The 25163-nt window shown below is 38.2% G+C and overlaps 2 protein-coding genes and 1 long non-coding RNA gene across 4 annotated transcripts in view; 1 reads left to right on the top strand and 2 right to left on the bottom strand.

The window, feature by feature from the left end:
• Window positions 1–25163, bottom strand: part of LOC146450292 (neuronal cell adhesion molecule-like) — a 145964-nt gene that overhangs the window by 94497 nt on the left and 26304 nt on the right. The gene's annotated exons all lie outside the window — the stretch shown is intronic.
• Window positions 293–11247, bottom strand: LOC146450296 (uncharacterized). Its single transcript, XM_085100451.1, has 5 exons — window positions 10911–11247; window positions 7152–7763; window positions 6176–6442; window positions 5606–5688; window positions 293–1862 (listed from the first exon to the last, which is right to left on the bottom strand). Exons 1-5 carry the CDS (start codon window positions 11188–11190, stop codon window positions 1203–1205), a joined length of 1902 nt encoding a protein of 633 aa, XP_084956577.1. The 5' UTR covers window positions 11191–11247; the 3' UTR covers window positions 293–1202.
• LOC146450297 (uncharacterized) lies at window positions 14219–18848 on the top strand. Its single transcript, XR_014860323.1, has 3 exons — window positions 14219–14340; window positions 14569–14757; window positions 17792–18848. It is a non-coding gene; the product is annotated as an uncharacterized LOC146450297 (long non-coding RNA).

Here is a 25163-nt window from a genome sequence, read left to right on the forward strand (position 1 = left end):
ACCCTTCGCTAACTCGAAGCAATTTTCAGGTCATTTTCATATAATTTTGCCCTCAAAAACTCGAACCATGTTTGTCTTTGAGACCAGCAAAGTTCGCAGTACCTAGTCTTCTAGTTGCTTGTCTTGTTTCAATTTACTTTACGTTTTTGATTTATAACTTAGAAATACAGTATTGTTCCATTTTCACTCGACTTCTCTATAATTAAATTTGATTAAAATTGACACTGTATGAATAGAAATACTCGGTAAATACCGTTTTCCCCCTTATTTCTGGCCATATGTGACATACACAGTCCACAAAGAAAGCATTATTTTAATCAAACTAGAACAACTTTGAACACAAGTATGTTCTTACTTGTTTTCTGGGTTTTTGTTTTCGGCACTTTCTGACACAGCATGTTACGTTTCAGGTACAGTAATTCTTACATCGTAAAATATCTATCTAATTTCAGGTACCGTGAATTGTAATAATGTAGCCACTTAAACCTGGCGGCAGCTGATTGAAAGGAATTTGTTGTACGATTCCGCCAACCCTTTTTGTGATACAAACACGAGTGCTTTGCTAGAAACTATTACAATGGAACCTGGACTTAACGAACCTCTCAGTATAACGGTCCTCGGAAAAACGGAACGATATTATTCAGCCCGGCCAAAGTTACGGTAAAATGTATGGAAGAGAACCTCGATATAATGAAATCCTCGTTATTACGAAAACAATCTAGAAGCCCAAACATAAAACGCACCCCAATGTAACGAATAAATATCAACACGAGACAAAAGATGAATGCGAAACAACCAAAACAATCCACTGAGCCACTAAGTCCCACTGAAGCTAACGACGCAGTGAGAGCGCTACGAAATTTAATTATGACATTTGACAAGTCAGGTGCAAAAGAAAGAATTTCTGTGTTCCCTCTCTTCAATGGAGGATGCATTCTTACGTATGCAAAAAAAAATCTTCATTGGAAGAATTTTATTGATTAAGCTGTATTGATTATTTATTGATTAAGTTGTCTAAGTTTAGTTGCCCTGTTCATTACCCTCTTCATTACAACATTTGACAAGTCCCTGTCTTCAATAGCGGACGTATTTTTGCGAATGACAAAAAAGAGGCAATCTTCATTGGAACAATTTGAAACTTGGAATAGACTACTACGTAACTTTTGTAAAAAAAAAAAAAAAAAGCTTTGGATTGATGCTAATCAGTGGATACACAAGTTTAATGAGTAGGACTTGGTCGGGCGAGTAAATGTGTAAGCGTTATATCCAAAGTCATATTCAGTTTCACTTCGGCCGCGATTAATAAAAGAAGTAACGTCAGCTTCTGTTATTCCAATCCCGTGATCAGCACGGTTACACTCTCTTCCTCCTCCACCAATCATCATCACTGCTCCATCACCATCAACCCAGTCACACCAGAAGCCGATCTTGTTGTTACTTTGCATGCTTCCACTGCACCCAGCCTGTTGAAACCCGTCGGTTGAATTGTACCGACCGCCATATTGAACTGTGCAACTGCCCAGGCACCGACTACTGGACCAAGCCTGGCCATGTCTGAAGCCACCATAACGTGTTAGTTTTGATCGGAACGTTTTCCCACCTAAACAGTTGCCTGTTGTCTGTAACAATGGCGTGTGACTGGGGTCATCACTGCGCGTGATCTTTAACTCTTTGCCGCTGAGCAACCAAAATGCTGGAGAAATCATATCAGCGTTGGTTGAAGGATCAATTGTCGTTCCTATGGCAACTTTCTGGTTATACCACCACATTCCATCGTCTCGCATCCAGTTTTTGCTGTCATCGTTGGAGAATCTCGCGATAAGAGTCCATGCCTTGCCGTCAGAAGTTATGTCACAATAAGCCTGGTTAAAAGAGATGAAAAGAATTTCGAATTACTTAATTCCTTACTTTGTCAACGGCTTGTTGCTGAGAGCATTTTCGTTTAAATCGAATACTCGTTCACTGGAGCACTCTTAAAATTTTATATAACAAAGGGATCTGCGTGAAAACCTTTCATTTGTAGAAGCAAAGAAATGTTTCCTTATTATTGCCAAAGGTATGGTCCATGCAAAATCAGAGCCCCCAATGTAGATTGTAGGAACCTTTTGAGTTTGGAGTTTAATTACATTGAAAATCTTAAAAAAGAAGCAAAAATATGATTCTCTTTTCAAAAAAGGTAAACCTTAGTGGTCCACAAGGGTTAAGGTTAATCTGGTTTTTATATAGCACGTAGTAACTGGGATTATTATTCAACACATTGTGACACTGCCCAAATATGGTCATTGCGAGCTCAATATATGTAGTCCGCACTCAACAGATATCCTGCGTTATACTCCATCAAATATTTTCGCTCGCGCGCGATTGGTCTAAACGCCTCACGTGACCGACTATACTCCAGCTAAAACTGGGGAATATTCGATGATGTACGTAGTTTTCGTACGTCCGGGAGAAAAATGTCAGAGCGCTTTCAAAAAGTAACGACCTCGCAAGAACACCAAACTATAAGTAGCGCTGTTTTATACTGAACACAACAAAGACAACCAAGTTTGCTGTTAAGAATTGTAATGGTTAGTTCAAAATCTTTTACTGCTTACCTTTCTATTTATGAACTGGCAAATTAAGCTTACAGTTCAGCAAAAACGTTTAAGTATAGTTTTCGCTACACTTTTGGCTTGTTCCGTATTCTAGGGCTCAGAAATTACAAACAGTAGATGTATTTCCTTAGATTGGTTCTCACAACCGTTAAACAGAGATCTCGACTCGTCTTGAAGAGATGGAGAAAACCACAAGAGAAAATCCGAACTCGCACTGAAGTGCCTCCAGAAATTTTAGCTTTATGGCACACAAAAAGATAGATGGAGTACAAAGTAATTATTCTCAGAAACATCAGATCTAGAGCCGCTTGAAAAACCGTTTAGTTTCATAAAAAATCCAGAGTTCTTGCAAGCAACAAGGCACTAGATGCGTTTGTCAAAACACTGAAGAAAGATCGTGAAATTGCTTGCGTAGTATAAAACAAAGAAACACTCACCCGAGAAATCGTTGAAAAGCTTTTCCAGTCTTTCAACTCGGCCCAGCTGACACAACAAATCCTTCGCAGCTACAAAATACTGTTTGGTTTTAGCTTTTCAGGCTAAAAAATTGTAGAAAATTTTGCCGGAGCGATTGGCGCACAAGACGAGTACTCAATTTTTTAACTTGATGCAAAACGCTCTCGATTTCAATCAAACTTGAACAAAGCTGGCACTTTCATTCATGCCGGTCCGCGCGCGAGAAAATGTTACAAGTTTCTTTTTTTTTGACAAATAAAGATCGCCTTCAGCTTTTTGCTATAAACCTGTGCTTTGTTATCAATGTGTTGAATAATAAAACAATTATCCTGCTCAATATTAATCTTGCGGAATATCGCCTGATTTTAGCCAACTCGGCCTACGGCCTCGTCGGCTAAGTATCAGGCGATATTCCGCCCGATTTCGCAGGATAATTGTTAAATATTGACATTCACATTTACAAAAGATTGTGAAGTTTGTGACATGTTATGATATCACTCCGACTGATAAAAACTAATAGGTCAGAAAACGTTTTTAAAAAATAAAAATAAATAAATAAATAAATAATAATAATAAGCATGCGGAGAGTGGGGGACGCCAGTCACTGACAAAGGAAGCGACGAAGTACGCGGAAGAGTGTAGCCTGCAACTAAAGCTCCAATACCCTGATCCAGCCTGCGTCACAGAAGAAGGAGAGGTTATACCAGGAGAGAGGCTAAAAAAGCCACCTGAGGAAAGAGCGAGAATTAAGACTGAAAGGGGACGTAGGGGCCCAGAAATGGCAAGGGAAGTTGGTAACAACAAGAGAAGATGACGAGGAGCTTAGCACTGAGCGATGCTATTGGTGGCTAATTAAAGCGAGTGGCGAACATGCCCAACACATACGGTGGCGGGTATGTTCGAATTATACGAACAGCTATTACCCACTCGATTGTACGCCATACACAAGACACGTGTGAGTGTGAGACCATGGCTCCATCTTATCCGCTTGCCCTGCGCTTGCACAAACAAAGTACGTGGCAAGACATGACGCAGTCGTAAAGGTCCCATTCTTCGAGATCCTATTTGATCCGGGCCTGATAGACACTGTGCCTCCTTGGTATTCACCCATCAAACCGCAGCCTATCTACGAAACAGCGGAGGCACAGACGTACTGGGATGTTCCGGTCTATGGGGAATTTCAAGAACTGAGAGCGAATAGAGTAGACGCCAGGATCGTCAACAACCAACACAAGCAAGTCATAGCGCTGGAAATGAGCTGCCCCTCGGGGTGAGCAACCGTGACAAGAAGACGTCAAAGAAGAGAATTTCCATTTCCACTTAGCTTTTCTATAGCTCCTGATGAAGCTTAGTTTTGTCTGACCAAAATTTTGGGTAGTGTTACTAACTGTTCGATCAGCCTTGCATCTACAAGGTTGTTATAAATCTGACCGTATACAAATTGACATTTTCAGGTATCGCCTACCTTGAAATGGAAATCTTTAGTTGGGTTTTTAATTTGCGTCATATTTAAGTCTATATGTCAAGGGATCTAGTTGATTGACATCTCACTTTAAAATCTGTATTACGGCAATTCTGGAGCCAATTTTTAGTCAACTAACATCTGCTTCCCTTGTTGCCTCTCGTGGAGGAAATCTAGTTCACTCTGTCGATCTCAACGTACTGAGCGCTGGAGTTATCATCTCACGTATAAAACCTTTTGGGGTTTTGAGTATTCGGGAAAATTCATTATTTTCCCTTGTTCTACCACCTTTTGAGGGTTGGCTTGTACCCAGTCTAGCTATCGCAGTTTATATAATGTACTGAATACTACGCGCGCTGTGATTGGTCGTTGCCCATGATCTATTAGAGTACAGACATACGGATGACGTCAAGGGAAAATTGTTTTCTTTGTTTTGTCCGACATGGCGCGCGGTTTTGAAAATGTTTGGGAGATTATTTCGAATTGAGCAAGTGAGGACCTCGAGAAAAGTTTAGCAGGAGCTGTTTACAAACAAGAAAAAGAAGAAACCAAGGCGAAAGTGTTCTTGTCGATTTGAAAATGCCTAAACTGGAAAAAAGCTTCAAAACAGCTGTTAGCGCTACGAAAAGGCTCAAAGTTTTGAAAATATTTACTCGATTATTCTGCTTTGAGCAAGTGAAGGCCTCGGAAAAAGTTTAGGGGAAGCTGTTTACAAGTACGATAAAGAAGAAAAGAAGAAGCCGACACGGAAAGTGGCGTTGGTGACTTTAAAAATTCCTCAACTGGCACAAATAGAACAGTCAAGCGCTACGAGGCAAGTTTGTCGTGTTTGTATAAACCAAATAGATTCCAAGTTGTCGTGCGTCTGTTCAGTAATAGATCACAGAAGACGTCAAAATGTGGTAAGAACATCAGTGACACACTCGCCTGCGGCTCATGTGCCACTTTTTTGTTCTTACCACATTTTGGCGCCAACTGTGTTCTATTACTGAAAAGACGCACGGCAACTTGGAATCTATTTATTAAGTGGTCACCACATTGGGCGTTTGAGAGTGAGGACTCCTGGTGAGAATAGTATAGAGTACTAGCTTACCCAGAACTTGTGGTAATTAGGCTTAAGTTCATATTGTCCACTTGTTCCTTGAGGAAGCCTTGACAAAACCTTATTGCAGGAATCTAAGAATAAAAGAAACCAATGGAGTAAAATTGGAAAAATAATCCCCATGTGTTTAAGATCATCTGTCGAAGCCTACAAAAAAAGGAATGAGGTGCAAAGAAACGGTCTAATTAAAATCAATTTGTTTTGGAAGATATGAGGGGATTAGGAGTAAAGTGAAATTTGTCAATTAACAAAAAAAAAAAATGGAAAATTATGGCCTATTTTTCTTAAAAGTGAGATAAAAATTCATCCTTTACCAAAAATAATTTGTATCCCTATAAACGTTCTTCTGCTCCCAAAACATACTTTGATGATATCTATTTGCTTACCCGGGACAATTCACAGTTTTGTGTGTTGGTCAACTTTTCTTCTGAGCCACTCATTCGTTTTCGGACATCAAAATATAATTAAGTACATTCATTTCTCAAAACTGAAAACGTTTTAAGTCTGAAAATTAGCAAAGCGGCTCAAAAGAGGGGAAAATCACTGACCGAGTTGTTATACCTGTAACAGTCACTGTAGTTATTGTTTGAGCTACTCCATAGCTGTTTGAGGCACGACAAGTGTAACTCCCATGACCGTCCTCTTTAGCTGTATTGATTGTAACACATCCTTTTTGTTGTAAAAACAACCGTGAATAGGTCGACCACCCCGCACGTGACCACTCTATCTTGGGAGGAGGAGATCCTGCAGCTACACAGCACAGTCTAAGGGTGGACCCTCGAGTCACACTTAGTTTTGAACTAGGTTTGGCGGTAAACACTGGCGGCTCTATAGAGAAAAGAACACAGAATTACTGTATGACCCAGAATAAACACAAAGTTATGTCAAAATATCATATTCTAAAAACAATAAGGGCGGACGGAGAAAAAGTTTTCCAATTAGACTAAATGAAATGATAAACCTTTACTTAGGTTTCATACGAGTGACTTTCTATTTTAGGGGCTTAATAGCTTTTAATTCTGTTGTTAAAAACGTTTTGGTCAGGAGAAACTTAAAGCAGGGTTCTTCAAATAGCAAAATACCATTTTTTCGTTACCAGTATATGCTGCGGCTTTGGGGAATTTGACAGCTTCTTTAGTAAGGTTGTAAAATGATCTATGTATTCTATACAAAATAACATTTCAGAACAAATCTGTTGACAAATTCAACTCCACATGGCTTTGTAATCCTTGTGTGTTTTGTGTTTATGTGTTCTCATGGTCACGTGCATGTATGTTCCTATTATATTTTCTTCCATGTAAAGAATGTATGTTTCTTTTAAGCAAAACCATAAATCCAACTACTCTTCCTTTTCTAGACACAAGGAAGAAGATTTTGGCAAGTCTACATCATCTATAAGAAATTTTGCATGGGAAAATCGAATAGCGAAAACCTCTGGCCTTTCAAGTTAAAATGATTCGTAATCTCCTTTCCAAGTTTAAATTCAAATTTAAGTTAAAAAAAGGAAGAAGCCTAGACCACGTATATTTCTTCTTACCTTTTAAGTGTAAACTGCTAACAGTCTTTAAAATTCCATAACTGGTGTTAGCAGTGCACATGTAGGATCCAACATGTGGACTTGTTACATTGCTAATGTGAAGGACACCACCTTGTGCAAACGTATCATTGAAGGAGGTACCTCTAACACCAAGCTTACTCCAGGTTATCTTAAATGACGTTGCACCATACACCCAACAGTAAAACGTTGCCTGTTTGGTAACGAAGACACCCAGGGACTCTGGATATACAACGATCTTTGGAAGCGTAACACATTCTCCTTTTGGACCCTGAATGCCAATGGAGCCTTTTCTACCTCTTTGTCCTTTCAAGCCAATTAACCCTTTGATTCCTGGTTCGCCCATCGGTCCAACATCTCCTTTCTGCCCTTGAGGGCCAATGGGACCTTTTTTCCCTCTTTTGCCTTTGATTCCCGGGGGACCCTGTGGACCTGTTTGACAGACCCTATCTGTGTTATTGCAGGCATGAGTTAATTTCTTGTCAATTTCCTGGCGGATTTGCTGTAAAGACAATGGGCTTGTTGACGGGGCGGTGTTTCTTCTTTGACGGTGATGAACGTCTGAAATTTTCTCCAAGGTCTTTTGAGGGGAATCTGTAAGTGCAAGAAAACTGCTAAAGCTACCGTTCATGGTACTAAGGTAATGGTATCAGGTTAGAAAATAAAACACTTAATGCTGATCTTAGCCGCGTCCATAGAAGGACCAGTTTACATAAATGTGACCCGGAAGAAGAGGAAGTGACAGCAAACGAAAGCGAACCACCCGCGACTTAACAAGACAAAGGCGACATCTCATACGAAGGGAAAGGTATAGCAGGAAATATGACTGAATAAAAAATTCTGGAATGATTAAACGCCCCAAACTTGGGCGTGTTTGCGATATTTAACGTTCTTTCCATTTATTTTAATGTGTGGTTGTTTAGGCTTCTCGTTAGTTAAAGGGAACCTCCACTCCGACAACAAATTGACGGTAAATTGTTAGAAATAGTAATAAATTCTCACCAAACTCCCAAACGCCCCAGGTTGAGATAAGTTATGGGAAGAGACGAGCGCGGAGGCGGAAAGGAGCGAGAGTTTACGCACGAAAGTGAGCCATCGCTGCAGGGAGGCGGGTGGGGCGACAACATGATATCTTGTGTCCGTTTTAACGAAGAGAGGAATAAACAGGATAAAACAGGCCTATTTATACTAAACTTGTAAATATTATGCACAACCGATTACCCTGAGGATTCACAGATGCGCGGGAATTTGAATACACAGGTCTCATAGGAATAGGGGGCGTTTGTGCCTGGCGGTCCTCAGTGAGAATAGTGTCTTAAATCTAAATTTTAGTTTAAAAAGAAGAAGTGACATTCAAGTGTGCAAAAAATAAGATATGATTATCGCCTATTTTCGTTTTTATATTTCCCGGACGCCGCCATTTTGGATTTTATGACGTCATGCGGTTGCCGCTATTGTCAGTTATTAAGCAGAAGTTCTTTTGAGTGAGCAACCGTTTCACGTTATGAAATCCAAGATGGGGGGCTCCCGGGAAATTTAAAAAGGAAAATAGGCGATATCAAATTCTTTTTTGTCCGACACAGAAATATTACACAAGTAAATAAACACAAAAATATAGTATATGAACCAAAATTAGCTAGATTTCTTTTGCTATTGTAGATATAGGAGAAGCGAATGTAACTGGAACTGCAAGAAATGGTCCAAATAGCTCCGAGTTGCTTTGAACCTCATTATGAAAGCGAGGCTATATGAAAAACTTTTCAAATGAAAATTAGCTTTGTTTGCATATGAATGAAAACTAAATTCATATTGAAAACTTTGCACGTAGCCCTCGCTTTCATAACGAGGTTCAAAGCAACTGGGAAATGGCCTATTGTAAAGTTCTGGTCTGGTTTACATACGCTCTAGAGGCCATATTTGGCAAATACATACCTGGTAAGCCAAATTCGTTCTTGGATTATTCCAAATGACTTAATTTCATTGCTACCGCGATCTTCTCCCGAGCATTTTGGAAAGGACATTATAGCTCTAATACAGATACGATTCGATCTGATCATGAGAAAGTTAAAAACGGGTTTATAAACATCGCAATTTTCCCATGTTAGTTTAGGTCTTAAAGAATGTAGCTCTCAGTCTGTAAATTTTAAAATTCGACATACGCCCTACAGCACACATGCATTCAGAAAAGGAAGATAAAAAGCCGAAAGAGCCAAACTAATGCTCCCATAACAAAAATGCCGACTATTTCACGCTTTTAAGATCTTGCCCGGACTTGATTATCCCAGGAAATTGCTATTTGAATTTATACTAGCTTAATGGCTTTGTGCGTGTGCCAATTGGTTTAGGTTCCAATTTCAAAACAAATAAAAAGAAATCAGGCTGAGGGAGAAACAACATTGCATCTGCAACTAAAACAATCATATATTTAATAACGCGCACCATAAGAGAGCGACACGTTATAATGTTGACCGGTGTTTCCCTCGCACATCACGCTTGGCGTGGGAGGGGAGGGGAGGACATGGCTTTGGGCTACGTGATAAAATTACTCTGGCAGGGTCGCTGGGAATGCAGACTTATGATCTGAATAGGACCACTATAAAGGATTTCAGTATTTTCCAAATACTTCAGAAAGCCACCAAAATTCACAAAAAACTAATAGAAAAACACAAATGTGAACCTACAACACGACTGTTACTATAAGAAAAGAAAGTAATTTTTGTTCATGAAAAACAGAAATTTCTAAAACATACAACAAACTCACAAATATTATGGTCACGCAAAGGATTGTCACGGCGCTCTATTTAGTCGACCACTCGCGCACCCTGGTATTTTAGAACATTTTTCCTTCGCTTGAAGAAAGTATTAATGGAAATTAAATTATCGACTTACATTTAAATTACACTTGAGGTTAATAGCGGCAAAATTAAGCTCGCCAGACAGTGTTGAAAAGTAATTCAGTGCAAAAATCGAGTATCAGAAGAATGAGTCCGAATGTCCGAGACACAACCGGATAAACACCAAATGCACCTTTCGTTAGGCAATTTGGACAACTTTCACATCACGATTTGCGGATAATTCTTGTCGGGAAATTGTCAGTGAAATGTTTGTAAACAAAGTATTCTCCTTATTATTAATCACAGCCATATTGAGTGTAAGGCAAGATGAGCAAGGAAATGAGCAGAAGCTTCACTGGATCTAAAAGTCAATTGTGGTTTCAAACAAGTTCGCTCAAGGTATGAAAAAAAGTAAGTGAGTGATTTCTTAAAACTTTCAGCTAGCATAAAATGGCTGATCCTACATGTTTTTCTGGCCTTGTGTGACCTCTTGTTTCTGACATTTTTTGTAACTGCATTTCCGAAATACACTCTCTGTTGCTTTTGTCTCTAGATTTGAAAGATTTGAAATTCAGTTAATTATATCCACAGGAGTTCGGTTTGGGTAACATTCACATACCCCCCACCCCACTCCTAAATGGGAAAAAAGAAGTTTCAAAGTTTGGTGACAGAGTCAAAGGGCACGCATTCTTGGATCAAGTGTCGTAATTGTTGACTGTTTAGAGACTGCATCTACCGGGCAATTTGGCTTCAAATCATACAACTCAGTGTATTAGATAGAAGCCTGACATTTCCTATTCATTCATAGGATCTTACAAGTATTAAGTAAACCATGCGTTGTGTTTGCGGCTCTTCATCTTCATGTGCAGCACTTTCAAAACATCAAATAAATTGTTCAATAACTTACCCGAGTTCAAAAAATTCATTGCTGTTCTCTCGTCACTCGCCGGCATCACATTTGATTGTAGAATTTCCATGATCCTGTCCTGTATCTTGTCCTGCATTTCTTCCTCAATTCGCTGAATGCGAAATGCCAGCTGGGCTACTGTCGCTTCTGACTTCCTGTGTACGAGCTCGATTCTCACAAACAACAAGATTGCGAGCAATATTGATATCACAAGAGCCACTGGCGAACCATTGCTGCATTTGTGGCTACATTTGGTGTATGATTTGTCTTTTGCATCCATCGTGCAGTTGTCGTTTTGAGTTCAAGTAAGCTGGCTATCCTTGTTGCATGAACGGAAAAAAAGATCTAATGTGGGCATGCTCGATCTTATTACAAGAGTATCATTTACTTCAGACAAACAGGAAGTGCTAATCATCCTCGCAAGCTTACGATGTAAGAACTGGAACGGGATGAACTTTTCATACTTTCCTTTTTTCACAATTCACTTATTTAGAATTTTGGCTATGAAAGTAATAGTTAAATTTTTAAAGATGAGGATTTTGTTAAACGTCTTTTTAAAAAGGACTTGAAAGTCCATTTGAGTTTGAAGGGTCAGTTTCTCAGAATTTTGGTGGAGATGCGCCGTCAGCTTTTCATTCACTGACCCTTGTTAGAACAATGCGTCATTTACCATATCAGTTTACACCACTGAATGGACCGTTTGCGTATTGATATCCGTGTATCATTAAAAAGCACTTTATAATGCGTTTTGTTTGTATTTTTTAGAAGATATCTTCTCTACTATCACGGTTCTCGCCATAATTAATGTCTGGTAACAGAGAAAAATTATGTTTAGACCAAACTGAGGAAAAAAATGAAACGGAATGGAGTGACATCAAAGTATTTTGCTTCACTACAAGGGAGTATCAGCTCCCTTCCTTTGTTTGTTTCCAGAACGTGTTTCAGCAGATTCCTAACGACTGCTAAAAAAGGCTGATAATGAAGGTCAGAGGTTATTTTGTAAATTGTGGGATCGCGGATTATCATATAACAAAAACGAAAATAACAACTGACGACAAAGACGCCTTTTATACTTCTCTTGTTTGATCAACATAAGATGCACTACTATTTATGATTGGCATTTGGGATTGATAACATAATTGAACTGAACAAGTTGCTAATGTGTGGTATTGAAAAGTGATCTGGTAAACTGCTAAATACTGTATATCACCGCGGAGTAGGACATTTTCACTATGGCGTCATTTGACTACAACTACCAGAACCCTTCACTTTTTTGTTTTCTCATGCTAATTAGAGCCATTGTTCTTTGCTGTCCACTGGGATTACAAAATTCAAATTTGAAAAGGAAAACGAAATGAATTCTGGTAGTTGTAGTCAAATGACGCCATCATAAAAATGGCCTATTATCTTCCATTCTCGACATCACGTGACACACGGCTGGCGACGACTCGTAAATATTTTATCTTTCTAACATGAAGCATTCCACCTTCCCAATGTGGACGGATTCGGTGAGGAAGACTGGTTTCTTGTAAGAATGAGAGAATCCATTGGCTGCTATTGGACTTGTGGAGAGTCGCTCACGAAGGCCTTAGATAACAAGCACCTAAACCAGATCTCAGCGCCCAGCGGTTTTCGCCAATTAAGGACGGGGTATGGTGGGGGTGCCCATTCTCGTGGGCTCACGAACTTGGTTCAAGTTCTTGTTATCTAAGGAATTTCCTCTCACATCCCCGAACGAGTTTTAGTCGTTGGAGGAGGTAACCAATAAGGCAACATTAGGAAAAGCGCCCCTGGGGGGACTCCCACATAAAAAGGACGGGGATGATCGTACCAAAATTCTTTTTTTTTTTTTCAGTATGGGCGTGGCCCGAACAATTTTTACTCCTTAAAATCATCGTTGAAGCGCCCGTATGTTTAACGCCTTTCTTTCAACTACTGAAATTGCACCCCATTCAGATACACACCTCAGGAATATGACAAATACAAGAGGATATCACTTATACTATTAGTACAGAAGAACAATTCACACCATTGTTTACGGTGCAATTTCTAACAGTAATTATGCCTAGTTTTTATACTGCGATTTATTTTTTGCTTCTATTTTATTGGATTTTTATTACCGTGTTTATGCGATAAATCGCCCTGGGTGCTTATTATATTGTGGGCCCATGGGGGTGGGCGTTTATTATTTTCCCAACATTTTCAGCAAGCGAGGACATCCTCCAAAGAATAACAAAACAAGGGATAACAAGTTTATCAACAAGACGAAACTAAGTGGAAAACTTTAACAATAGGCTTTGTGTTACAATATTCACTGTTTGCGGCTAGCAGGAACAAGCCATAAAAAATATAAAAGTTTATGATTACCGTTTCTCAAACCAATTTCGGAACACAACTGATTTTTCTGTTCCCGGCTTCACGTTGGTCTGGTACACAAATTTGTTTTGTTGGGAGGGGTGGTGTTGGGCGCATATTAGCGGAGCTCCGCACGCCGGAGGCGTGCGTGCAGAGCCCCATAGCTAAGAGAATTTGGTAACCCGTGAATGCGAGAAATTTTGGTTTGGTTATGACGTCACTTTTGTCCATCCGTACGCCCGTACGTACGACCGTACGTACGCCCGTACGCAGCCACAGGAAAACTTAGATGTGTGAAGCCGTGCTGCGACCCGCGTTTGTTTGGCGGGAAGTTGCATCACCAACTGCTTTAATTAAGAAAACAAAAAGATCTTTTGAAGAGAACAAAATACAAAGTCAATTTATGTGACCGACAGCGGGAGAAACAGCAAGACGTCTAGCGGCGGGAGAAACAAATCGATTGGCAGAATCTTGAAGTGAAACCATTTTACTCCGATCCTGCGTGACGAAACTTAGAGTTTTGCTCTTTACGTGAAACGTTTCGCTCACTTGACGTTGTAAAACAAACGAAAAAAGTTAGGTATGGAATAAATAGGACTTGTTATTGTCCGGAGAGGCGAGTATATTCATGTAATTTTGTTGACAAAACTTTGCTGGTTTGCACTCTTGCAAGATCTTGATTTCTTGCCCCTGATTTCTTGCAGTGTTAACACGCCGTTTAATTTAAGCTGAAGCAACTAAATAGCGCTAACTTCAGAAGAGTCTTTTGAGATCATTTTTTTTCGGTCCATGTTGATTATTTCCCTGGGAGTTTTATTTTCTAATGGGGGGATTTTCCGCCTTTCCTTGCTTTAGAATTTGGGGTGATTTTCCGCCATTCCCAATTTCGCCGTGCTACCCTTCCTCCATTTAGCGTCACCGGAAGCCGAACATTTTCACTCCGATGTGGCGCGCCGAAACGTTGGATTTTTCCTCTTGAAGTGGAGCGTTTCGGTCACTTAACGTTGTAAAACAAACGAAAAAATCAACAATGGAATAGAAGCACTGGTTATTCTCAGAAGAGGCGAGCATATTCGTGTGATTTTGTTGACAAAACTTTGCTGGTTTGCTGTTTTGCAAGATATTGATTTCTTGTAGTGTTGACACGCAGTCTATAAGCTTATAATTAATAAACTATATAAAATAAGTTACTGCTAACTCCAGAGTAGTCTTTTGAGGTAATTTTATTGGTCCATGTTCATTATTTCCCTTGGAGTTATATTCTAATCTCGTCCAATTTTGCCTTCCATCAGTGGGAAAAGAGCAAGGCGACTAGCGGCGGAAACGCCACATCACTGAAGAGCGGCCGAAGAGAAATCATTTTTATACTCTGTTCCGACACGACGAAACGTTGGATTTTTCCTCTTGAAGTGAAACGTTTCGCTCACTTAACGTTTTAAAACGAACGAAAAAATCAGCAATGGAACAAAAGGACTGTTTATTCTCCAAAGAGGCGAGTATATTTATATCTATTTATGTGACAGTATATTTTTGTTGACAAAACTTTGCCGTTTTGCAAGATATCAATGTTTTTCTTGCAGTGTTGACCATGCAACTCATTTAACTTATAGCTACTGCTAACTTTACAGCAGTCTTTTGAGCTCGCTTTTTCGGTCCATGTTTGTTATTTTCCTTGGAGTTTTATTTTCCAATCTCGTCCCATTTTGCTTCATTTAAGAAATTTTATTCTCAGGTAAAATAGTCAGTCAAACAAACGTCTCGCTACACAGTGTCGTTGACATAAACTTACAGTTTATATAAACTGACAAGTTTTTCTGGCATAAGCTTATATATTTCTAATTTTAGCATTTATTTGTGACAATCTTTACAGAGAACAAACACAAATACTTAAAATAATAGGGTATAACGGCAAAGATTTAGACGTGGGAGTATTTTTGACTGAGCTGAAATTAAGTCTTTTTAAACAATGTTAAAAGCGAGTGTAAAACTAGTGTGATTTCATTTTCATCAAAACATGATTTCATTTTCATCAAAAACATGTCCCTTTGCTTCTTGTAGGTGACTGGTAATTAGCCCATTCTTTTCATTTTTCAACTTTTTCTCAGTGTGTGGAAGGGAGTGTTTTTTCAAGTAACTCAACTGAAGGGTCAAGTTCAAAAACACAAAGAGATTTTAAAACTCCAGATAGAAGTAAGGTCTAGTAACTCTTGCCAATAATATATTGGGTCTCGGTTTCGTCGCTTCTCGACGGTTGCTTGATTTCGCAAATCTAATTGGAGATCGAAATGGAGATCTTTTAAATTGTCTAGGTACATTCTAACTAGCTCCTCAGAAACCAGAAAGGTACACTGTTGAAGAAAAGTCTGTAATTTTTTTCACTGTGTTCAGCTTTCCTTCATTGAAGGATTTTTTTTTTGCGCTCTAGGCATTAAGTCATCAACTGGTTGTGCTGTTCCATCTAAAGAAGTAGCCGGAGATTCAAAAACACTTTAATTTGTACGCGTACCTTAATTTTTCTTTATCCGAGAAAGGGCGTGGAATTCTGCCCATTGTGGAGCCAGCCAACCATTTTTACATGAAGTGCATTGCTGCTCTTTCTTAACCTTGCAGGTGTCTCTGTCAAATTCCAGTTATAACTCTCCGACATCATAGTGATAGTCACAAATTTTAGAAAAATAATTATAGCCGGGGACATGTTTTTCTAAACTTTTGGATGCTTTCATGTAATCATGATTAGCCGGGTCCTGTTAACAAGAGAAGAAAAAAATAATGGCTGCTCCTCCCCCTCTGTTACAAATTCCCTTTAAAATGTAATCTGACAGAACAGGTGCATCGTCAGTGCGCAACGCTTTGTCATGAGCAACCGGCATTGTTGTTGTGACTCCACCATATAAATTTCTTGTTTCTAACTCGTTGTAAAACCTAGCATTGTGCTTGAACAAATTATGATTCAAAGCATTGCTGATCTTTTTTTCAATATGTGCTTGAGGGAGTGTGGTTTTTATCCTCCTCAGCCGACACTAGATTGCATTAATTTGTTGTCTTAATCCCATATATAGGATTAGCATGGACACCAGGTGATCGGCATGATATATTTGTAATGTAGTGATCATGGGTACATCTGCCATATAAATTCCACATATGACATAACTATAGTTATCATTCATATTATATCCATATAACTGTTATATACATTGTATCTCAAAATGAAAGATAATGTGGTTATTACATGGGGAATCAGTCAACCATGTTATTCCCACATTATTGATGTCTTTAATTTTGTGTCCATATAAACACCATACTTGGAGTATGTTGAAAGTACATGCTTGTTATAAAACCCATATTTTGATTTAATATACCCAGTTACTTTCCATATATGGGCCATACATGGCTCTCATTTTCCCCATATTATTACCATATCATTGGTTTGGTAAGGGCCTCTGGACATGCATTGCTCTCCATTCTTTATGTTTGTGATTTTCATAGTCAGCTAGTCACAGTTATCTTTTAAATTCCTTTGTCTGTTTTTTCATGGAAATTATCTTAGAACATATAAATTTTCATTTTATAAAATTGCCATAGATAATGGCATCTCCAACTGTAGAATTAGTCCTTTCAGCTTCCCCCTGGCCACTGTCTTTGTGTGCTCGATGAATCCTGATGCAGTAATTAGAGTTGCAAATTCTGGACAATTTGGCATCTCTGAACCTGACTTGACAACAGCATTATCTCAAAAAATTAGTAATTACTGCATCATAAATACTGTCCATGCATGAAGTATTTATGATAAAGACCACATTAAAAAATGTTCGTTATTGGATTTCATCTCCAAAAGAATTGAATTTTAAAAAGAATCTATTGATATCTTGTTACAATCAAATTGGTATGATGTGAAATTTTTTTTTCAAAAAAGGAGGTTATATGGGGCTAGATCGATGTAAGTATTTGCATGAAGGAATATTAGAATGATTCCTTGGCAAAGCAAACAGCTATTTATATTATGTGTTTTACAACATAACACCACTGCATTCTCTAGAGTCATGCAGTGAATATCTGAGCCTTATCCTTTTAATTTTTAGTAAAGGATTTTTGAAAGTGAAATTTATTAGTTAATTATAAGTTCGCAAATGTAATAAAATTTTAATACTCCAGAAATGCTTGTATCAGCCATTTAAGAGGAGGTTTTAAAGTTAAAAAGGGTGATAGAGGGAGTGGGCAAGGTATTTTACAATGGCTTACAGGATATCTCATGAAGGGGTGCCAGAAAAAAAAATATTTAGAACATCATCAGGTGGGGGAGGGGGAGGGGGGCCTTTCAAAACATGAAAGGGAAAAAATAAAAATCATCATAGGCCCTCATCTGCATAAATTATTTACCCTCCCTCTGGATTGTTTTAGAATCTGCCACTGCCTTGGCACAAAAGCCACACACAGCGGGTGTAGCCTTTTCTGGTAGAGTTTAAGATATGTTGTTTAAATTGTGACAAAAAAAAAAATTGATGTAAGCTTTTTATTTACCATCACAGATCCATACCTGTAGATGTGATGAAAACACTGTACGCCTCAAGAATCACTTTGTTAATGGACGTTCTTGTTGAAGCCTTTCATAAACTTGTAAATTATGCATTCTTGTGTGAACGTTTCTGTGCACTTTCCCAATCGATAGATCCAGTTATGTATTAAATTTCTTACCTTTTCGAAAATGTTTATGATGGCAGAAGCCAAATAGAATGGGCATCTCATTATTACTCAAAAGAAAATTCACTGAGTAAAGATTTGATTAGTTGGCCAGGTAGGGCTATTGCTCTAGCATGGTGAGTACAACAGAGATTGGCTACAGGATGCCTGGGCCTAGCTGTGTTTATTAGCAACAGAGCGCTGTACTCAATCATTCTTATAGCTATTCAATTGAGAGGAGAGGAGGTGGCTGATATTCAGGCCATGTTTAATGCAACCAAACCCTGGCTTCTGTTGACAACTGTGATTAAAGATAAAACATCAAACTTCCTATCAGCCATCTCTTTTAATTAAAAGAAAACTTTAAAAGTTGGTAGTGAGTAATGAATTATGAAATATGTACAGGTATTAATTTTTACAGTGCAATCTCAGTTATTTGAAACTCCCAATTCTTTGAACAAATTAATAGTTGTTTTAAATTCTCTTGGATTGCTTCAGTCAGATTTTTACCTCCTATTTTTGGAACAAAATTATGTTTCCCTTTGAGGTTAAAAACAATTATTGGTATTCCACTGTAGTGATTTACATATCATTATAACAAATGTTATACCCCAAGTCAATTGTTTTCTTTTACTTACTTTTGATCACCCTATAATAACTGTTTATTTTTCATGGGTTTTGTATTACGTCAGTAACCAGTGCTACAGTTTTCTACACCTTATAACATAGTCTGGTTTACCTATTTCAGAAACAATTAAGGAAAAACACTAATATTATTTTCCTTTTCCATTCTGTCCACTGGGTTTATGCAAACTCTTCTTTATTTGTATAAGAACAGTTTAAACCACTGATTTTTTTGAAGAATGAAGTAATAAAATGCTTTCAATTTGCAATATTTCAAGCAAAGTATTAGTTGTTCATGATCACATTTTGTGAATTCAGAAGACGACTGTTATTTGCACACTCAACTCTCTATACCTACATTCTCTTCTACCTACCATTTTTTTTTTCCTCGGAAAAACCAGAGGATGAAAAGTAAAGTAAGGAATATTTTTACAGAATGCTTATTAAATGATACATGGTAGGTATCTTGTTGTGTAAAAATGAATGGGACTTCTCAGATGAGGACGTGCTATCCAATTAAGCTGGATTGAGTGATGAGGCTGCAGCAGTTTAGTGTTTAATGACTTCTTCAATTGGGATTTTGCTTTTAAGGACAGCAAGGTCTGTACCTAAATTGAGAAACCAGAGAATAAAACCTGTGGTGTAAATTTTGTGGTGATGGAAACCGTTAAATTTTCTTCTCAGTATTACCTCAGTAAGGAAATGTGGTCCATGCAAGTTAAAGAAAAACTCTTTGATCTTGGCAGGATTCAAACCCACTACCCCAGGATTTTGATCACTGATTGAACAAATGTACTCACTAGGGCAATGCAAAGTTTATTAAGTGGTTTCCTTCACACACAGAAATTTACACTCCAGAGATAATTCTTTGATTCCCCAGTTGCATCAGCACTGCACAGCACAAAATTTCATTATCCCTTAATTGTTGTGTTTATTTTTTTTACTTTACTCCAAGTGAATTCTCATGTAGCAACGTGTAAAAAAACTGCTGGGGATAACTGACCCCTTAACTGCATGATGGATTTTTTTGGTAAAGATTTTGACAGGGACAGTTGAGGATTTAATTACCCAAGTGTTATTGTGCAGTTCCAGAAAAAATCCACACCCACCCCACAGAAGGTCATCGGAAATTCCTAGGGGGAGGGGGTCTTAAAAGTCAAAATTTTAGAAGCAAAGTATGAAGCTAAACTGGAATTTCCTAGGGGGAGCAGGGGTGCAAAACAAAAGACCTTCCGTGGGTGGAGTATGGATATTTTCTGGAACTGCACATTTGATTTTATGTCAAGCAATTTACTAACTTTAAAAACCAGCTACAGATGGCTAGGGACTGCAAAAACATTTTTTTTTTCTGTTGAATAAATTTATTGCATTCAACAAGAACGCACTCCTTACACAGATTGGAGTCAACCTTGATTGCCATGAATGAAAGGATCTTGGGACATGTATATGGCACCCCCTGCAGATTTTGCAGGGGCAGATGATATCATCACCAACTTGGCAAAGGAGAGAGAACCTAAGGATTGAGGTCAACAAATGCACTCTCTAATCCAGTTTTGATCATTACTAGTTTTCATATACAGCTATTTCAATTAACGTTGTCGGATCAAAATAAAAAAGCTAAAAGACAAGACCGCAATGTTTTGTGGGATTATTTTCTATGAACAATATGCACGTGCAGGTCATTGTACTGCTAATTACAACCTATTGTTTTCTCTAGGCATGACTGATTTTGATGAATTATTTATTCATAAAAATCCCACGTAAACTTTCGGTCTTGTCTTTTAGCTTTATGCTTTGAACCGACAACGTTAGTTGAAATGACTGTATATAAAGTAGCAAAAGGCACAAGTGATTGTCATGTTGACTTTGCAATATCAAGAATAAGAGCCAGACAATTATGCACAAGTCAACGAAAACCCTGACCCCCCCACCCCCCACCCCAGAACAAGGTGGGGATTACAAGGGAATAGTAGGGGATTTGATACAAAATCATGCCCGAGATGGTGGGGCATTGGAAGCGTTTAGTAGATTTAGCTGCCCTGAGGGGGTGGGGATTTGTGAACAGACTGCAATGTCAAAGAATTTTTTAGATAAAACTAGTGAGCAGCACGTCTGCAAACTCTTACAGTTGTAAAACGACTTATTTTGTCCTACACGTTTCGTGTGACAAACGCACACTTCGTCAGGGAGTTTTACAATACAACATAAGTGACCTGTATATATATATCTACATAAAAGACTAAAATAAATTTTACATTACGTAAAACCGCACCTATGCTAGCGGATTTATATGTAGGAAACAGGTAAAAAGGTGTGCAAGGTGTTACATATTTTGTGCTTGACATAATTTTGGGGCCCACAGTTTTAGCTAAAACTCCAGGGGTGGGGTATTAGGTAATGCTTTGAGTTTATGAAGGATCCCGAGGGGTGGGGATATTATTCAAGATTTGAGCAAGGTTTTTTCCAGATCCCCACCTTGTCCCGGGGGGGGGGGGGGGAGGGGGTTGTTGACTCATGCATTACTGTTTTGGTTTCCCTGAACAAAACAATATCACTTTGCACTCTCAAAACAAAAGGATTAATGTGATTGACAGGAAGTTATGAAAGGTTCATGTTTTTCCTATCCCTTCCAAAACAAATGGGAAAATTATACTGCATTCTTAGATAAGTTGAGAGCAAGAAAGACATCTTGACTCTCTTAAATCAATATCAAAGACATAGAACTGAGCATCTAATTTGAGTTTATACATACAAAAACAAAAAAAAAACAACTTCATGAGTACAAGAATAGCTATCAACCTGGGAAAAACAAATTAAAAAAAATGAGCTTTTTAATCTAATTTATTGAATAAATCAGCTAAAAGTACAGTATTAGAAAATAGAGAAATGACCCACAGCTAACTTGACTTGACATATTTCTCCTGTATTCAAACATCTCCAATGTGCATCTCCCTCAAATAGAACCTGAACATAAAAAAAAAAAAAATCACTCAATTTGAGTAGAAAACGATGAAATCTAAAATATTTTGTAAATCCCCATTAATGACTCGATTTTCAATTGGCCCGCAGTTTGAAACGATCTCTTAGTATTGTGCATATTACGTTACCGACCACATCAATTCATATAACAACACTAGCCTACTATTGTCCGTAATAGCTTGCCATTTGAACATTATCTTGATTAAAGATCAAAGATTTTTTTAGAAAATTGCTCTTCCTTCAGAAAAAAAAAAACACACACACACACATTCAACAGAACAAAAATGTGCATCCATACATAAAGATTTGAAGTTATCTTACCTCCTTGATTGACAGAGCCGTCGGACCTTTCGCCTTCCACCGACACAGCAAAACCCCATCTACTTTTGACATTTATCAAACTAAAAATTTTCCTTCAGCCCAACAAATTTGCTGTAGAACGGAACATTTTTCACACAGTCACGCAGGAAAAATAACAAGAGGCGTAGGAAAACTTCAATCGCTTCCAAACTAGAAAACTTCTTCTTCTTCAACTTAGCAAAGAGCCAAAGACAACTAAATTCGCCCCTTCCGCCGCCATGTTTGACGCGCTGGGGCTCTGGGGACGAGACTGGGGCACAAGCGCAAAGATCACCTCCTCTTTCACCGCGGTGAAAGGAAAATTAAGGAAAAAATGCCTTCTGTTACAACAAATCAGCATTAAATAATTTTGCCTTCTGTATGACATTATTATTGTTATTGTCGATGGGAAGTTTGCTTCATATGCACTAAAAATATATGTAGCTGCAGAAAGAATGAGAAACTGGTAAGGTTACTAGCCCCCCCCCCCCCCCCCCCCACTTACTACGCTCATGCGAAAAGCAGATTTCTATAAATGCTATGAAAAAAATTGGAGCTCCGCTTTTAGGCTTGGCTAAATATATATATTAAGGTTTTGGGTTTTCAGGCCGGGTGGGCGCTTATTCGAGGTGAGTGCTTATTCGAGGACGGACGGTTAATCGAACAAAATAATATGGTACATTATAATCGAAGAGACATTAATCAAGAAGAGACAATAAATAAAATAAAACATACACTGACACACGCAAACACACTACACTGCATATGCGCGCTTAGTAAATAAAATTATAATTGTTAAGATACTGAAATGGACACTTAATTTGTTTTATGATTTAGAAATTCTACCTTTAAGTTGATAGATTGAATCAATCTTTGATAAGAGGACCTGGAAAGTTAGTGCAGGTACGGTTTTCTTGAAGTGTTATTTCTAAAATAGCAGGTATATTGTTTCAAGATAATTATTAAATGATTCAGCAACAGAGAATCCTCATTCCTTGACCATAGACCAAGTATTTTATCAACATCAGAAAGTGATTGTATTCTAATATTTTTGCTGTTGTACCAAATAATCTGGTCCTTCCAAAATAGTTTCAAAGTAGGCCATATGAGTAGATGTTTGAGGGATTCGTCCATAGCTATAGTCCTGAAAAGGAACACCTTGTTTTAATTAACCACTTTCTTGAGGACGCTATTCATTACTAGGTATCTGTAAAAATATTAAATAAGTTCTTTGATTTTGATTGCTGACTCTTCCGATTTACGCTCTTTATTGGTAACCTTTTGAAATACTAAAATTTTAAATTTCCCCGCCGTTTTTCGTTTAAACTGAAGTTAGAAAAGGCACCACTTTCGGGCAAAGCTGATGTATTGTATTATGCACTACCGATTTCCCGTGTGGGGTGAATGATCACTCTCTATTTGTGTACAAACCAAACCACATTGATGAAGAATGCCTTGTAGGTGCTCTTGTATCCGGCTCTATCGCAACATATGTCGCACGCCGGCGGCTGCTTGGCCCGGATAGAAAAGAAAATTTCTTGCGTTCGTGCGTCTGTGTATTCTGGGTGTTGCTCTAGAAGGATAAAAATTATGAGGCTCGTAATAACACTGCTATAATATGAAATAAGTACATTTATACGCTGCGCCCTCGATGAAAGGTAATAAATGAGCCGGAACGCTTTATGCGGCACACGTTCCTGTGGGGTCATGGGTGTGTCCTCTGCTATTGGGTAGTAAAAAGTGATTTCGATGTTTACTATTATGTAATTTTCGGATATATTTAGCGCATAACTGATTCCTCCTCGTTGCGAGGCTTGTGAGCTGGGCAAAACTAAAGGTATCCGCATAGCCAAGGGATGGATGTATAATAAGCAGGGCCCTTTTCTGAACCAATTCAAGCTTGTCAGAAAGGAAAGAAGGAATGTTCTGCCACACCTGTACACCGTACTCTAAATATGTTTTATTATGGTTAAGTACACTTTAAGGACTTTTATTCAATTCTGATGGCCAATATGAAATATTCAATGATCACATAAGGAAGTGAAGTGGTGTAGATCATGAGAGGAGCAGAAGCATCTAGCCCTACTGCTCATGCCCAACATTTTGATTTTAGTGAACCCCATCTGTAACAACATTGTTTTTACATCAGTTCTTGAGAGCAGGAGAAAAACAATAATCTTTTTACTCCACATTTTGTTCTTTCATCTTTTACAAACAAGTTTAAAACATTACTTTCTTTTACTTCTTTTACGTCATCGGGGGGCGAGAGGGATATTCATAGAAGATGATTATACTATTTTAGGTATCGAAAGTTTTAAAATACAGCGGTATTTTCTGAGTGAGACAAGTTAACCACTTTCCGACACGTTTCCAGATAGTTCAGTTTTAAGGCCCAAAGGATAAACTGATAAGCCAGAGTGGGGCTGTAACAGATTTTGCTTGGAATTTTTACCGAAATTAAGACCAAAATGGCCCCACGAAGGAGTGAAATCAGCCTTAGAGGCATCAGACCTAAATGAGCACTGCGATGCTGAAAGATGTCTTTTAAATTTATAGTGTCATGGAGATTTCGCTTTACGTACAAAACACTACTTCATCAGCATCATAAGTCACTTGAAAAGGCTAGTGTTTGCTAAGCAGCTAGAAATTTTTATTGCTTTTTTTGTGCTTAATTTCTTTGCAGGAAAAAAATGAAGTTGTTTTGCGACATCATCAAGATATCACTTGATCAGGTTAATAAATTAATATTTGCATAGCAGCAAGCACTGAAGCACTCATTTGTATTTAGATCTTGTTACGGGACATTTTTCGATAAATGTAGATTTCACTCAGGTTAAGAAATGCCGCAGCCTCTGTAAACGTGAAGCAAATTGTATAAATGTTTATGATACCTGCTGTTCTTTCAAATATGAAATTAGCTTCAGCTTCAGCTATAGTTATCGAAATACTATTGGCTGCGAGTCGTATATTACAAAATAATGTCAGTGAAGTTTTTGAGTTCGGCCTGCAATTTAAGGCTAGAGTCAAGAGCTTTAATAAACACCATGTTATTTTATTAAAGATGATCTGATCCACTGGATGTAAAGAAGACTGATCCTGCAATAAGCAGGGCACCTTTCTCTCAGCCATAGAACTACACCCCTCAAAAGCCCCATGTTACATATTTTATATTCGATTGTCTCTATGTTCTATATTGCTATTTTATAACCATTCCATTAACCTATTAAGTGGGCCTCAGTTTAATTACTTCCTTGCATTAGTAAAGACGGCACATCTTTT

Source organism: Pavona decussata, unplaced genomic scaffold, assembly GCF_977016875.1.
Source record: "Pavona decussata unplaced genomic scaffold, jaPavDecu1.1 SCAFFOLD_468, whole genome shotgun sequence".
In the NCBI taxonomy this organism is placed as follows: Eukaryota; Metazoa; Cnidaria; class Anthozoa; order Scleractinia; family Agariciidae; genus Pavona; species Pavona decussata.